The sequence below is a fragment of the Poecilia formosa genome, unplaced genomic scaffold (genome assembly GCF_000485575.1).
Source record: "Poecilia formosa unplaced genomic scaffold, Poecilia_formosa-5.1.2 Scaffold54, whole genome shotgun sequence".
NCBI classification, from domain to species: domain Eukaryota; kingdom Metazoa; phylum Chordata; class Actinopteri; order Cyprinodontiformes; family Poeciliidae; genus Poecilia; species Poecilia formosa.
The window spans coordinates 372,557-388,002 of record NW_006799993.1 but is presented as its reverse complement, the minus strand read 5'-3'; the positions used below and the strand labels follow the sequence as shown (position 1 = coordinate 388,002).

The following is a 15,446-nucleotide window of genomic DNA, read 5'->3' as shown; positions in this document are numbered from 1 at the left end:
GAGATGCCCCAGCAGGAGACACCTTTGTTTATCCAGATTGGAGTACATAAAGGCAGCTCACAGGAGATCATGAGCCTCTTTTCCACAACTGCCCACAATAAGGTCATAAACTTCCACACCACACTTTATCTGCCAGTCTTTCTTTTTTCACTCTTACGCTGTCTGAGCCACAACATGAAAGCAACTACTCCTAATGACGAAGATAATAGACTCCATTTGCATGACACCTTTCACTGAGGGGCACTAAAGAGGTTTCAATGGCATCCTTGAGCCCCCACAGTCATGACACATAATATCCATTCCACTGGCTGGGAGTAAGAGAAATACTCATGATAGCTAAACGCTAATGTACTGATCATGGAGCCCCGTGGGTAGCCATCAGGACTGTTATCCAGTTAGACAGGGAATGTTTGACGTGGGCAGGCAAACTGAGCCGGAAAGGGATTGATGTTCAGGGCACGGCCTCTCCTGCCCACATGCAGCTAATCGCACACAATTTAGCCTTTTTTACTGATGTCACCACAGTCCTGAGTGACAAAGGCAGCTCTGTGTCAAGTGACATACCTACAATAGATTGAGTTATGTTGGTGCCTGGAGTCAGATAAAAACTCAATTGAAGATCGGTTTACCATCAGTTGATGTACTGTACCTAAATCCTGCCACATTATGCTGACAACCATATTATTTTGTCTGGAGACTGGTGTTTGTGAAGATTTTTAGCTATTTTTAGTGTTAGTGATGCACTTAAAAAATGAACAAAGAGGAGAATGTAAAAGTTCAGGTTGCGTGTGAGAGCAAGCCTTTCAGCAGACAACAGGAAGGCTGAATGGAGTGCAGCAAAGTTGTTCTGTTTTATCCTGTTTAGGTTTCAGTCTTATAGAAACATGGTGTTTGTGGAAATATTGTCATATTTTAGAATATCTTAAGAGTTCAGATAAGGACACACAAAGACAGCTGGTTTATTCATGCTAGCTACCCTAACCTTGCTACTTGCGATTAAGATGCTAAGCTCAAAATCATCATCATCTTTTAGCCGATCACGGCAGGAAGGTAAAAATCAATTGCTTGATCCTTTTTTCTTTTAATTTGCTTAAAGAGAAATCAGAATCGTAAAAGTCGGTTGTAGCCTAATGAAGCTGGTGACTGTATATGGCCACAAAACTCTGATCAGTGCATCTCTAATCGCAACAGAAAATAAATCTCTGCCACTAATTTCTGTTTGTGTAATGAAACTGTCAGGTTTAGACAGCAGTGCTGTCCCTGCTCCCCACAGGTCTCCACACATGTGGACCCAGGGTGAGAGCAAAGGCTTGTGTCAGCACTTCAGCTCTTTGTTTGTCATCCCCACATTCACTGACTGCTTCAGGCCATGTGAGTGGGCCAGACACACTTCCTGACTCAGGGGATTTACTTAGTGGAACAAGGGAATTGGGACAAAATATCCCTCTGTTATCAGCGTGATAAAACTTCTGCTATTCTTCCTTTCTAGTTATGTAGATTTTCATAATGCCAGGGACAAGTGATTCTGATCCGGCAGTCATAACAGAGCCCAACCCCCGAGGCTGCGAGCGCCGCATCACCAGGACACACACTTTTGAAAGAAGCCTTTTAAATCAAACACGCTCAATAGAAATTTCCAACTAAATCACATTTCTAAAACAAACTGTCCACAGCCTGCTGCCAATCAAAACAAATCCTGAGAGTTTCAGCTGCCTTTCCTGTAAACCGAACACAGAATTCACATCAAAATCTCTCATGAATTATTCAACATGCACTTCTCTGCTGCGTACAACTTGTACAGGTGTGCCCCAAGACTAACGTGATCTTTTTCATCCAAAGGCTCAATACTGTAAATGGGGTTCTGCAGATTTCTGATAACATTCAATATTTTTCCAGACTCAGATTTTCAAAGCAAAACACAAATAGAGATGGATGGATGGTAAATGTTTAGACTTTAAGTAAAAAAAAAAAATCTGGAAATGCAAATATTTCTGCTCACTCTTCAAAAACCTAGCTGAAATACCGTGACTAAATTTGAGTCGTTTCTGTGTTCTTGAGTCTGTGCAAAGACTTAATCTGTAAACGGATACAGATATTTACAGTACAGTATGATTTTGAATCAGCGATGCAACTTTTTGCTGCATGCGGGTGAATAAAAAAGTGCAGATCCCTTAGGCTGCAAGGCCGAGCTCAACCTTCATCAACACCTCAGCCTTGACGAAACCCGACAGGTCTTGGATGAATTCACACCTGGCATTTTCTGCGGGTTCCAGCCTTTTCGCTGCCTCAGCTGGTGCAGCCAATGTTAGCTGCCGCACAGAAGGAACCATTAGTCCCATCAGCCCGATTATGACAGGGAAAAAAGCCAGCTGGTGTTTTATCCACCAGCAAACAAAGACAAATACCAGCTCAGCCATCCTTGCTCCCACTCAGTACTTGTGATGAGCCACTTGCCGCCGTGGGCATGTGTTGCTCAGATTCAGCAGATTGATATGAGTCAATTCTCATTTGTCAGTCTCCAGAGGTACGCACAGTATTAACATCTTCTGCCCCGTTGTGGCCGTTTCCTCAGAAAAACAGAGCCTGGATTTCTGCTGTATGTAATACAGCTACATACCATACAGTGTGCTTTACACTCCCTCTCTCTTGGTGGAGGAATCCATCTCGCCGCGGCTTGACAACAAAACTATTAGCCCCTCACCTCGAGGGAGCACACAGTCCAACTCCAGCAGCACAAAACTGCACATTCCACAGAGCAAAAAGAAAGAAAGAAAAAAAAAAGAGTGTGACACACAAGGAAAGATAGATCGGGAGAGAGAGGAAAGAGAGAGAAAAACAGCTCGCAGGGCAGATTCAAGCCAACAAACACACACAGGAAGGCTCTAACACGTCCAGGTGAGCTCAGTTTTCACTGTGTGCAACATAACTTACTTGACTCCCATAGCAGTGAATCCAATATTCTTCTCCACAGACGCAGACCTCCCTCTCCTGACGCTTTCAGAGAGGAGCATCAGTCTAAGCTCAACTTCTGAATGACAGCATTTATAAGCACATTCATCCCAGGCAGCGACTGGCCTGCTCTGAGTCTGTATCCCCCGGCTATGTGGGCCAGACCAACTGCGCTCAGCAGACCCCTGTGCTCCCTGTAATCTATTCTGTCTGTTTGTCACCGCCTAAGATCCCTGCTGTCAATCACGGCGCAGCAATCCAAACACAGTCGTGCCCTGCTTTGTCTGTCCCTAGAGTTGCTGCACGGATCCCCCCCCGCCCCCCTCCCCCTGTTGTTAGAGAATAAAACCACTGCATTTCCTGAAGCTCCAGATGTTTGTCTGTTCCCAGGCTTACACTATGTCTGACCTCAGAGTGTCTGTCTGCCTGCAAGGTGGTCGGCCTAAGTGGAGGGCATTTCCTGTTCCAGTAGGAGCCACAGCTCAACCACCATGCACAACCATGGCTGCGTTTCCATTGATCATAAAATTGCTCAAATTGAAATTACAAAAATAAACACAGTTAATGGAAGCACGCCAGTACGAAAAACCCGTGTTTTTTGGACAAAATGCTTTTGCATTAGGATGAAGTGATTTTTCAGTCGTATCAAAATTGGTGTATTTCACAAAACCGCTATTTCACATTACGCCTGTTTCCTGCGCTCATTTGCAGGAACTGGCCTCGTTGGTTAATGCGCAGCTGGCTGCACAAGAGATCTCACAGCGTCACTCAGTTCACCAAAAATTTTATTTATCATTCAAAAGTGTTGAATCCATTGCCCTTATAAAATTGCCGACTACAATTTCTCCGAAATGCCACATATTTAAGTAGCCACTGCCTCGTTATGAGAAGCTTGTCGCTCCAACGCCGGCATCAGGATGCCGACATCTCCTCTGTTTGTTGCAGTCTGACCTTTCTCTGAGGTCAGGCTGCCATTATAAGGTGGGCATTCTGCTCCCTGCAGGTTGGGTCCTACATATTCCTTCTGGCCCGACATCGTCTCGGAGAGTGTCACTGGGGTGCCGTTACTGCCACGATCCAACCTCAGATAAGCGGAAGACAATGGGTGGATAGATGGATTGATGCACATTGTGTTTGCATCATTGCCCCCTTTAAAAACAAACAGGATGAACTCTGTTGACTTCATTTCCAACTCCTAAGCTCACATGAATAGACAATAGACTTTAGTAAGTAATCCAACACGTGTTTTTCGGCACTTGTGACCCTGCAGTGCCTCCACTTTCCAACGTGTGGGACTCATTGAAAAGATGCGCCGCCCCCCCCACCCCGACAAAATTACAGTTCACTGGACGTGAGTGGGCTATTGCAACGTCCTAATTCCCCACTCCACTTTTGAAAGAAAAATTAGTCACATTTTACTCCCACGAGCTAATCACATGTTTCTATGGTTACTCCAAGCAGCCTGGGGGATGAAGGGCAGAGTGTGTCGCTGACACAAAGGCAGTGTCTTGTGTGTGCAAGGCTAAATGGACCTGCTGCCACAATTACAGGAGGATTCCTGCGCAATCACAGTCATTACTACACAAACACTCACCTGGGCAGCAGCTGCAAAACAGCGATGGGTGTCCATAAAACCACTTCCTCCTGACGCTACACCCCCCGGCCCCCCCAGGGTCGCATTCCAGCAAACAGCTGTTCGCCCTGCGTCTGCAGCAGCCCACCTGCCTTTAGTGTGCCACCTTAATCTCAGTGGCCCTCTGAGTCATTTTATTCTTTACCTCTTTATGTCATCAGAGTAAGTAAATCAGCCATCCCTAGGGTTGGACCATGGCAAGGAAACAAAGTGATAAATGGACTCACCACGTCCTCCAAAAACCCATAAACAAGGGAGTATCAATAAACCACGAAAACGGTCTAATCCTGCTGTGTAGATGTGAGCCTGCTGATCTAACGGGGCTGCAAATTGAGCAGAGGAACCCCCAGAGGCGCCGTGCACCCAAAAATCCCACGAGCCCAGCTTTTGTAGCAAACACAGCATCACAATCAGCAGGTGTTGATGGGACAGCGATGTGGGTGGAGGAACCTGCGAAGCAGCAGTTAGCTCCACCATCTCGCCCCTGCTGAGAGCCCCCCCTGTTTTCATTACACAACACTGTGTCAATACACTAATCATATGCTCCGTCACAAGGCAATCAGTGGCTAACGTGCAACTCAGCCGAACGCCGGCTCTAAATTCATTACCCCCTCCCCACCTCTGTAACACACACAATGAGATGCGGACACACGCTCCACCCAGTCAGAGCTCGACCCCGGACTCATCCCATCTCCCTGCGACTTTATAGTTAGAATAATTGCCAACTGGCCATTATTGACCCAGAGGTAATCCTCGCTTCTGAGTATATTTTCTGCATTTATGTATAAAAGGAAGACAAAGGAGAGGAGTGGCAATTATTACAAAAAAAATAGTAAAATATTCACTTAATGCATGAAGCATGAAGACAGAGGAGCACAGCAGACAGGTCAGGGTTTGCTTGTTAGCTTATACCTTTTGCTATGATCAGCACTTTACTGGAGAATTGCAAGAAGATCAGAGCTACATATTTCAATAACAGATATTAGCACTTTAAATGTCTGCTGTCTTGCTAAACCGAAGCACAGAACTTTGATTTTAAAAATAGATAAACATCAGAAAAGCCAACTAATTTGGCCTAATTAATGAAATAAAAAACTTGTCATGCTGCAATTGTTTATATTTTTCTGATGTTTATCAGAAAGACTCCTGTTGAAACACGAGTCGGATATTCTTTTCGAATCAGAATTGAGTTTAACATTTTAGTATTGTGACATTTCTACTAAGTGGTGGCAACATCATGCTGTGGAGTTGCCTTCACTCCAAAAGAGCTGTGATTGCAGAAATATATTTCCTCACAGGGACTGAATGCAAATTCATGCCACACTTTCAAATTGTTTTTTTTTTTGTAAAATACTTTGTAAACCATCAATTTCCCTCTACTTCACATTTTTTTCTCTTAGTATTTATCTGTCACATAAAATATCAATAAAATACACTGAAGGTTGTGGTTGCAATGGAACAAAATGTGGAAAATGTGGAAAGGCACCATATTTACAACTTTACCCAAACATTAAATTAATAAGTCCGGAAAACATCACCATTGATTAAAGAATCAATTTTAAAATAATTAAGTAATTTGTCTAATCAAGTCACCCAGAAGCAGAAATGATCAACTGGAGGTAAACAATCACGCTTCACAACATGAATCTGATCTCTTGCTGTTTTTGCACATTTTGTTTCTCAAAATGTTTTTCTACTCAGAGGAAATCTTAAATGAAACAAATTAGGTGCATTTAAAATGAGGTAATTTTGAAAGAAAACTCATTGAAATGTTGCACCTTACGTTGACAAGGCTCATATTTCTGTCTCTCAGCAGAGGTTAAGCCGGAGCAGGTAGGCTCAGACTAATTGAGATCTAATTGAAATTACATTTCTGAGAAGAGACGGTGTTGCTAAATGTCAGACAAGAGTCTAAAGAGGCGTCTGTACTCCGCTGGGGTACAAACTGCTCTTTGCTTATTCTCCTCCTATATGCTGGGCTTTCAGCATTTGCACACGCATGCCACTAATTGAATCTTCGGAGAGCAAAAGACGAATACTAATCGCATATAAATTTTCAATCAACCCGAAAATATGATGGACAATTATTTTATTCAATTTTGCTCCTTCAAAATGGGGTACAGACGAAGAAAAACACTGTTGATTGATGCGTTTGTTTTTCGCTTTTTGGGCCTTAAGTTTCAATCAGCAATTACAGAGAGAGAACAGCTGCAGAGGGTCAGGAAGCGAGAGTGCTTCAAATCAAGCGAAAAACATCTCTTCTACCTTTTTCTTTATCTGCAGACTGTGATGTTGTTTAAGTCTGACCCCGATGATTGTATTTTTGCGGGCCAAGTCAAACACGGAGCTGCTGGCAGCAGATTTTCTTTGGGACGAGATGAAAGGTGGACGCCTCTGTCCGATCAGCACCAGTTACGAGGGAAAAAAAAACACGCTTTCGGACTAGGCGGCGAGCTGTGAGCTCACGTCCAAAGAAAACAAGAGATTTAATAAATCAAGATCAGAAATTAACCTTGCAGCTCCTGATTACATCCACTGCAAGTAGGAGGATGCATGTTGAGTTATGGATCTGGGTTGTCCCCCTCAGTGAAAGAAAAGCGCTTACTGATATACTCTGGCGCTGTGAAAACTGGGAAGATAAAGCCCATTTGGACACCTCAGAGAGACGCTTTGCTCCAAACTGATCCCCTGTGGGCTTCCTGTCACACACCACAGGTCCCCTCGCTGCTTCCTGACGCCCCCTGTGGAGCAGGGTTTCAATACACAATGCTCTCAAGCCAGCTTCATCAATATTCATCACACTATTGCTCTCTTTAGAGAGAAGAGGCAGGCGATGTATACACTGAGTGGACTGCCAAAACTAGGGGAGGGCAATATGGACTTAAAGTTTTATCATACTTTGTGGTATTGTGAAACTATTTATAACTTCTATTTTAGGTAACTGTGACTGAACGGCTCAGCAGTCATAGCCACACAAACGCTGCCCATTTGTAATATGCTTCTTCAGCGTGTTTTGTATCGCTACCTGCACAAAATGACTGCATTTAATATGTCTTTATGTCGTTGAACAAACAAAGAAAATAATAAAATGAACAATCCAGATAGACAAAAAAAAAAGACAGTTTCATTCACTGATAGGAATTTATAATGAAATTGATGGATCAAAATTCGTATCATGACCAGAAATGTAACACAATAAACGATAAGATAAATGCCCACCACATGAAAACTATTAACGATAGTCCACCACAAAGAGGACGGATGGATGGAAGGAAAGTGCTCCGTATTCTTTTTCCATTTTCCAGAGAAAAACAGGACAGAAACTATTTCCGAGCTCCAAAACACAAATGGTTAAGCTGAACTAAGTGCCTGAACTGGTGGTTCTGATCCTTAGCTGTCTGCGTAAACAACAAAAAAAAATGACTAAACGTAATAAAATACCTCAGAACAATATTAAGCTTTACTCTAAGCTCCCTTCGTGACACACTCGCTCTTTCTATAAACTTATGTAACTCTGTTATCTATTCGAATTCACTGGTGCCTGTCACTAAAGGTTCATTTAGCTGCATGATGCGCATCCCACAGAATAATACAAGTGAAGCATGGTAGGAACAACATTTCTACTGAATAGGTGCCCTACACTAAGGCTAGCAACCTGAACCGTCATCTTCAGTGGGCAGAAAAAGGCAAGTCTGTGCAAACCGTCTCGGTTTTCCGTTTGGAGCACAAACTGAAGTCTGAACGCGTCTGTAAAACACATTTTGTGCCAACAAAACTGTTGAATGGTGAAACAACACAATCACATCAGTCCAAAGTTTCATAGCGGTTTTGCCGAGGCGCTCACCTGATGAAGAAGGAGGTTGCTGCCGATGAGGAAGAAGAGGCGGATGCACTGGTTATGGGAACTGGGATTCCTGGGTGGTTGGGGCCTTTCAGTCTGCAGGTCGTCAGCGAGGTGGTGGTGCTGCTGCAGCTGCTGGTGGTGTTTGTCATGGTGGTGACGGGCGCCTCGGAGGCTGGGACACCACTTTCTGCATCCCCCATCAAACTATGGGCCTGTTAACACACGGATACAGAGATAAGACCACAACCCAAGCTCATGCCGGTCCTGTTCACCTCCATTCCACTCCATTTGCTGCCCCCTCTGCCCTCCTTTGCCACAGATGGATGGGCAGCTGCTGCAAACTGTACGGGTTAGTGGCAGTCAGCAGTATCCACAGCAGAGAGCTCCCCACAGAACAACAGGGATGCTGCACCATTCATTGATTCTGGCACCGCTCACAAGGTTGCTCTGGATGTAACATACTGTAATTAAGCAATAACCCGCATTTAATTAGCAATTAAATCACTAGTGATTTAGCTCACTCTGCACCCCCGATTATATCTATACGTCCATGGCTAATTTGGCACTCAAGCAGGTTGAGTCAAAATGTCTGAGAGCGAGTTTTAAAGAGGGTAAAGAAATTGCCTGTGGTTTGTGGATAGCTTAAACAACTAGGAGGTGTGTCAGCTGTGCATACTGTACAAGTCGTGCCCTGTTGAGGAAGCAGGCCACAGAACAGGAATAAACCGAGGTGTGCCGCACCTGATTCAGCCCTTGAGCAGTGTCAGTTCTTGCTGAAACTATATTTCACTCGCTGTTATGAAACACAGCCGTGTATGCAGCAGCTACGCATCTGACTCAAAAATCCTGAAGCAAGAAACATTTACAGCACGCGATGTAGGTTCAGGGTGATCAAACAAGCTTAACAATTTTTTTTTTTTAAAGTTGAAATTTAATATTTAGTCAATTTTGGGCTGGCAAGAATATGACCTGATGTTGACTGCAGCAGAAAAAAAGATGCAAACTTGTTTTGCTGTATTTCATCGGGTCAATTCCACCTTTCATTGATTCATACTCCATTTTAATATCAACCTTCTTCCATACTTTTGTAGCTGTAAACAAACTATATCACACCCATGTACTTAGTGTCAGTATTTTGGTGAGTTACTGAGATAAATAGCCCGGACCCCTGATTAAAGCAAGATTAGGTCAGAGTTTTAAAAAGATCAGTTGCAGCAAATTCATAGATTGAAAAGAAAGACATGGCTTTTCAACGGTCAATTGACTACTTAGTAGTAAATAGACCTATTTTATGTCTAGAAGTCAGTTTTTTGGTCCATCTCTGAAGCATGAACCAGTTGTACTCCTCAGCTGGAGCCAACATAACTACAACAAGTTCATTCCCACCAGAGATCATATTTTATTCAGCAATGCTACTAACAAAACACTACAATTATTGATATTTTTGTTGCTCCTTTAATTATTTGTAACACTTGAACACCAGGTGCTCAGCAACAAGCTTCGAATTAACCAATGATGTACTCAGATTGACCACGTCGCAGTTTGGACCGGATTCCTCCTTGGCACCAAAAATAACTTCCTCCAAAACACTTATTATAAAGTTATTTATCATTACTGACTGACAGCTGCACCAGTTGAATGCCAAAACTGCTTGTCAGACTTACGTTCTAATGTCTAAATGAGAAACTTGACTCTTGCTGCTTGTGTTATCCTGGAGCAGTTGTCAAACGGTGATCTTTTGAGCTTGGTAAAGTTCTGAATAGCACCCTTATTTAATAAAAATAATCAAGTTTTGCTGCCTTGAGACATAATGATGGAGGATAAGTTGGATAAAGGCTCAATGTGTGACATTATAACTTCAGGCATTATGCAGAAACACTAAATATCTTGCAGATCCCTGAACTGCTGCTGAAGCAGAAAGTCCTCACACCAAAGCTGGAGTTGGTGACAAGTTAGGAATTCAGCGCATACCAGCGAAGTGGACCCATTACACTCTGGAATGAAAGACTAGAGCACTTCACACGCAGCCGTACAGGAAGCTGGTGTGCAGCTCATCACATCTGCTGCTGATTGAGTCGTTGGAGGGTCTGTTTTTAAATCAAGTGGCAGCAAATTTGAGGAGGACACACAGACAGCCGGGCACAGGTGGAGCTGTGGTGCAGGCTCAAAATGGACAAAATGCAGACTCAACACACACACACACACACACACACACACACACACACACAGACACATTTGAGCTTGGGCCCAGCGCCTATAGCAGAAATGTCCCTTTGGTATAAATGCAGGAGACTTAAGCTGCACACCCAAGCCGCTCCCTGCAGCCTTGGACCGGGCATGGCCCTGATTATGGCTGAGGAGAAGAATCTATCCCCCGGTCAGGTAATTAGGCTGTGTCAGTGGAGCCATGTGCGCTCGGCTGTCTGCACCAAAAGTCACTAATGAGCTGGCCTCCCACCCTCTCACCCCCAGTCCTTTATCCTTGGTTCTTTCAATGGGATAAAACAGATAAAGCAGAGAAAGGAGAAAAGAGAAAGCAATGAAATTTTAAACATAATAGGAAAAGTGAAGAAATGACAAAAATTTATAAGGGTTGGTTGAGCGGGTGCTCTGGAGTCCAGTAGTGAGCATTGCAGGTCAGCATTCAATCAACGGACCATCTTCCCTTCCGTCCACCAGGAGTCCACTGCGACCTTTGACCCCCTGCAGTCAACAGACGATTACAGCTGGGGTGAAATAGGCTTTGTGTTGATCTTGCTGTTGTTCCCTGTTGGCCTCCATAACCAACAAAGTCCAGCTGAGTTGAGAATTGACTGCTAAATGATACGGGTTTTCTTCTGGGTGAGGAAATAACACTGTTCAGGCCATCTTGACAGAAAATACCAAATACAAATATTCAACCACATCCCAAGTAGCAAAGAAAGAAAAGTGGAATTTTCAACCTTCTTCCTTCCTTCTCTTGTCACCACTGCCGTCTGTGGCTCTTTGCCATTCGAGCACAGCTGCAGCAAGGCAGCAGCAGCCAAGATCGTCTGCTGGCTAGAAAATTGGTGGCAGTGGAGCTGGCTGCGGAGGCAGCCAGCCACTGTGGTGAAGAGCGGAAATCCTCAAAAAGTTGAGTGCAAGTAGATTAGTCTGCATGCGGTTTTGGAAATTTTAAAGCAAAGAATGAAAAATGTTGATTTGATTCGGTCTGAACAGCGCTGCTCATATTGTAATCCACTCAAATTGCGGGAGCCGCTAAAAGCTCTTGTCATACCGAAGCTAGAGCAAGATAACTTTTTGAAATGTCAAATTGTTCTGGCTTGGCAAAGAGAGCCCCGAGAATAAAAATCACACCTAGTTCTACATGCACAGCTCAGGAAATTGAAACAGCATGGAGGATGTATTTATTTCACTGTTTCCAACAGTGAAAGCTGTGATTTAGATCCCTTACAAACACAATCATACATTTCAAACATGTATGTCTGTTAGCTTTGATGGTCATAGCTTACATTCAGTGTAACATAACACGTGAATTTTAAATGAGATCAGTAAAAAAGAATAACAATGAAATGCCAGCCTGCTGTAAAGTATGTTCACGTACGGTACAGTATATTCGCTCAACACCAAACCCAGGCTTCGTGCTGCACCAATTATTGCACTAATCTGTGCGAGTAAAGAGGTTTCAGGAAAACACGAGTTGATTAAATGTCTCCTTTCAACTTGTCAGTACTATTGGGTTCAGCATTTCATCTCCCTTTTGACAATGTCCTTTTTTCTCTAAACTCAGCTTTTCATTGCTGTTTGGTTATGGCATTTTCACAACAGCCAGCTTTATTGAAAGGACATTTTCTGACTTACCCTCCTTGGTAAGAGAGTCAGTCAATGTCTGTCACAAGTCCCATAACATGGCTATAACATAATTAATAAATAATGTATATATTTTTTTCTAATGTGTTTATGAGGTATGTGAAACAAATATATTTTATTACTGTTTGTAGTTAATTTAATTACAGTGGACCCCACCTATCTGCTGACTCGTCTGTGGAACGTAACTCCAAATCATTTGGGGAAAATGCTTTTATCTGTGGATTTTTTTTCACAGATCATATCTAAAAAATACTTAGGAAACTGAAATACCTGGGCGAAATGTTACTTCTGCTATTGGCTGTCATTTGAAAAAGCAGCCAATCAAGGAGTGCCCTTCTTTTTTCTTGGTTCTGATTGACTGAACTCCAAATTGTTGAGATAAAGAAGAATGTGGATGTTAATGCTAGGATGGTTTCCGTTGTGCGTATTAATGCATCCTAAGGCATATTTGCTGTTTGAAACTATTAAAATAAGCTGTTACAATATTTTTTAGAGAGTTTCTTAAGTATTCGCAGATGTTTGCTTTTCCAGGCAGTTGTGATCCCTAAACTCTGTGAATACAAGGGATCCACTGTAATGACTTAACCTTTTAAACTGAATTACTAAAATAACTTAATTTTTCCATTCATTGACATGGACAGGTAAAAAACTGAACAAACTTTAACCAAAACCAGTAGTTAGGGGAGTAAACTTCGTGTCCTTCCATGTAGGCTGCATACATCCTCTGTCCTTCTCAGGGTTGTGAGGGCTGAAGCTCATCTTAGACAATGAAAGGTGAGATGTGTGGTTCACTCAGGACAGGCAGTCACTCAACTCAAAGGATCAACACAAAAAGACAGACAACTAAGAACATGAACACCGAGAGGGCAAATCAACTTTAGACAACCAAGGGAAAGTTTATGCAGCCTGGAAGAGAAGATCCAAACTCCAGCTGAGATTTAAGACAGGAAATTCTTTAAGTCTGATGACTAAACCACCCATTATTAAAGATCCCCTTCTGTTTTATTCCAATAGACGCAGCAAACACGCTAAACAAAACCCACATGAGAGATTCTGGGTGCTGTGTAGTGAACTCCAGAAACCGCGTTTGACATTCCCTGAAGAATATCTGCATAAAACACACACAGTATATGTTTGCTCCTCCTGCCAGAACGGCGCAGCAAACTCTCTGTACTGGGAACACGAGTGGGAATCTTGTGCCTTTCAGCACTGTGTAACTTCCAGTTCTCAAGAGAGTGTGTGGGCTTTTGTCACCCTGAAGGATCTGGTTTTAATGAAAGAAACCGCTGCGTTTGTAGCTTGATGTCCTGAGGGAACATTTCTCCCAGAGCGAGGACGGCCTCAGCCTCGGCTGCGGGCTTTGAACAACTCACCCAGGCTTCGAGAGCCGCTAATTGCTTTTAGACACAAAGATGGAGAACACGAGTCAGTCTCTCCTGTCTTTGCCAGGGCATTTGGTTTAAGCCAGGCTGCATACGAGCAGCTAAAAGCTTTTGATGGTCCCCCATAAACCATCTCTACAGGCACTTGTTGACATTACTGGTGGGAAAAGAAAATCTGTCTTTGGCTTTTCAAGCATGAGGAAGAAACGAATACCCGGAGACTTCATTTATTTATACTAAAAAATAAAAAAAAACAAAGCCGGGGAGATTTACAAGTTACAGTGTCTCACAAAAGTATTCACACCCACTGAAATTCTTTGTGCTTTTTGTCACTGTACAATCACAAACTTCATTTTATTTATTTAGTATCTTATGTAACAGGATGGAGGTGGAAGGAAAATTAAACATGGTTTTCTGATTCCTTTTTATATATATAGACAAATAAATACCTGGACGTTGAGTCAACACGTTTTTGAACCCTCTTCACGCTTTACCTGCAATTAGAGCTGCAAGGTGTTTGAGGTGTGTAAATACGTCCAGCTCACTCAGATTGAATAGAAGACATATCCGAACATCTTTTTTTTTTCCAAGTCATGAATTAATGAATAATGTCTTTTTCTTGTCACTTTCCAACAAAGGTCAGAGTTCTTGGGTGCACAACTAATGTTTGCTCTGCTAACAAATTCTCCTGCCTGAGTTGTTGATCTCTCTCATGGGCCTCTGAGCTGTTTCTCTGCTCAATGCTCCCCTTGCCCCGCATGTTGCCATTCTTCTTCTTTTTTCGTATAAAGGACTAAACAGTACCGGGTGAAATGTTCCAACCTTCCTTGGACTTTATTTTGCAGCTCACCTCTGCTAGTAAATTCTCTCTACAGCTGTATCCCTGACCTGTCTGCACTTTCTTGGTCTTTATGATGCCTGTTTGTCGAATAATGTTCTCTAAGAAACCTCTGAGGCCTTTGCAGAACAGCTATATTTATACTGAGATTAAATTAAACACAGCCAGGGTGTAATAGCTATCTGACCTCCGAAGGCAACTGCTTTTATAGTGATTTTTTAAGGGTGTGAGAGTAAAAAGGTTCGAAAATGAAAGCATGCAATAGTTCAGGTTTATATTTGTAAAAAGAAAAAAAAAAGGAAAAAAGAAGCTCTTTTTCTTCAATATGCTCTACTTTGTGTTGGTCTATTAGCACAGAAATTCAGATAAAATTCACTGTTTGTGCTTGTATTGTGACAAACGCTCAAATTTGCAAGTCACTGTTTGCTAATTTCTTAGGTGCTACAGCATGAGACATCATTAACATATGTTGTTTAATCTGAGTAGAGCCTGGCAGCTGCAGAATGTCACATTTGTCTCTCAGTTAGGTCTGACAACAGATGTCACCGTCTTTGCAGGAAGTAACTCTGCAGTAAAGCAAAGCGCCTTCCCATCAGTAGGCAGAGATAAGCTCTGAGATGCTGGAGATCACATCCTCTAATGAAACAGTTTAAATCATTGAAAAGCGTCAGCCTTTAATCACGACAGCAAGTCAAAAAAAGAAAAGAATCCACGCCAGTCACACATCTAATAAACCAAAGGAGACATAAAGAGTTATGGCCTGGGTTATTTAAATATACCCTTGAGGATGAGGTCAGCAGAATACTGCTGGGATGACCTCTGACCTTAGATCAGTCAGAACACCAGGCAATAAGAGGTCAGCACTCCTGTAGAGCTTTGAGTCAACAGCTCTCTTCAAGGCTTCATTTCCTCACATTTGTGACGGTTGATGTGATGAGAGCTGCAGGG

General features: G+C 42.8%; 1 protein-coding gene across 3 annotated transcripts in view; it reads right to left on the bottom strand.

The window, feature by feature from the left end:
* The window catches only part of kif26ab (kinesin family member 26Ab), an 80,972-nt gene that overhangs the window by 31,833 nt on the left and 33,693 nt on the right, over positions 1–15,446 (bottom strand). For 2 of the 3 annotated variants that reach the window (XM_016672018.1, XM_007553040.1), the window contains exon 4: positions 8,427–8,638. In XM_016672018.1, the coding sequence (XP_016527504.1) occupies positions 8,427–8,638 (212 nt within the window). Of the gene's footprint in view, positions 1–2,931; positions 3,076–8,426; positions 8,639–15,446 lie in introns of those variants that run through there. The other variant, XM_016672019.1, reaches the window with a different exon arrangement.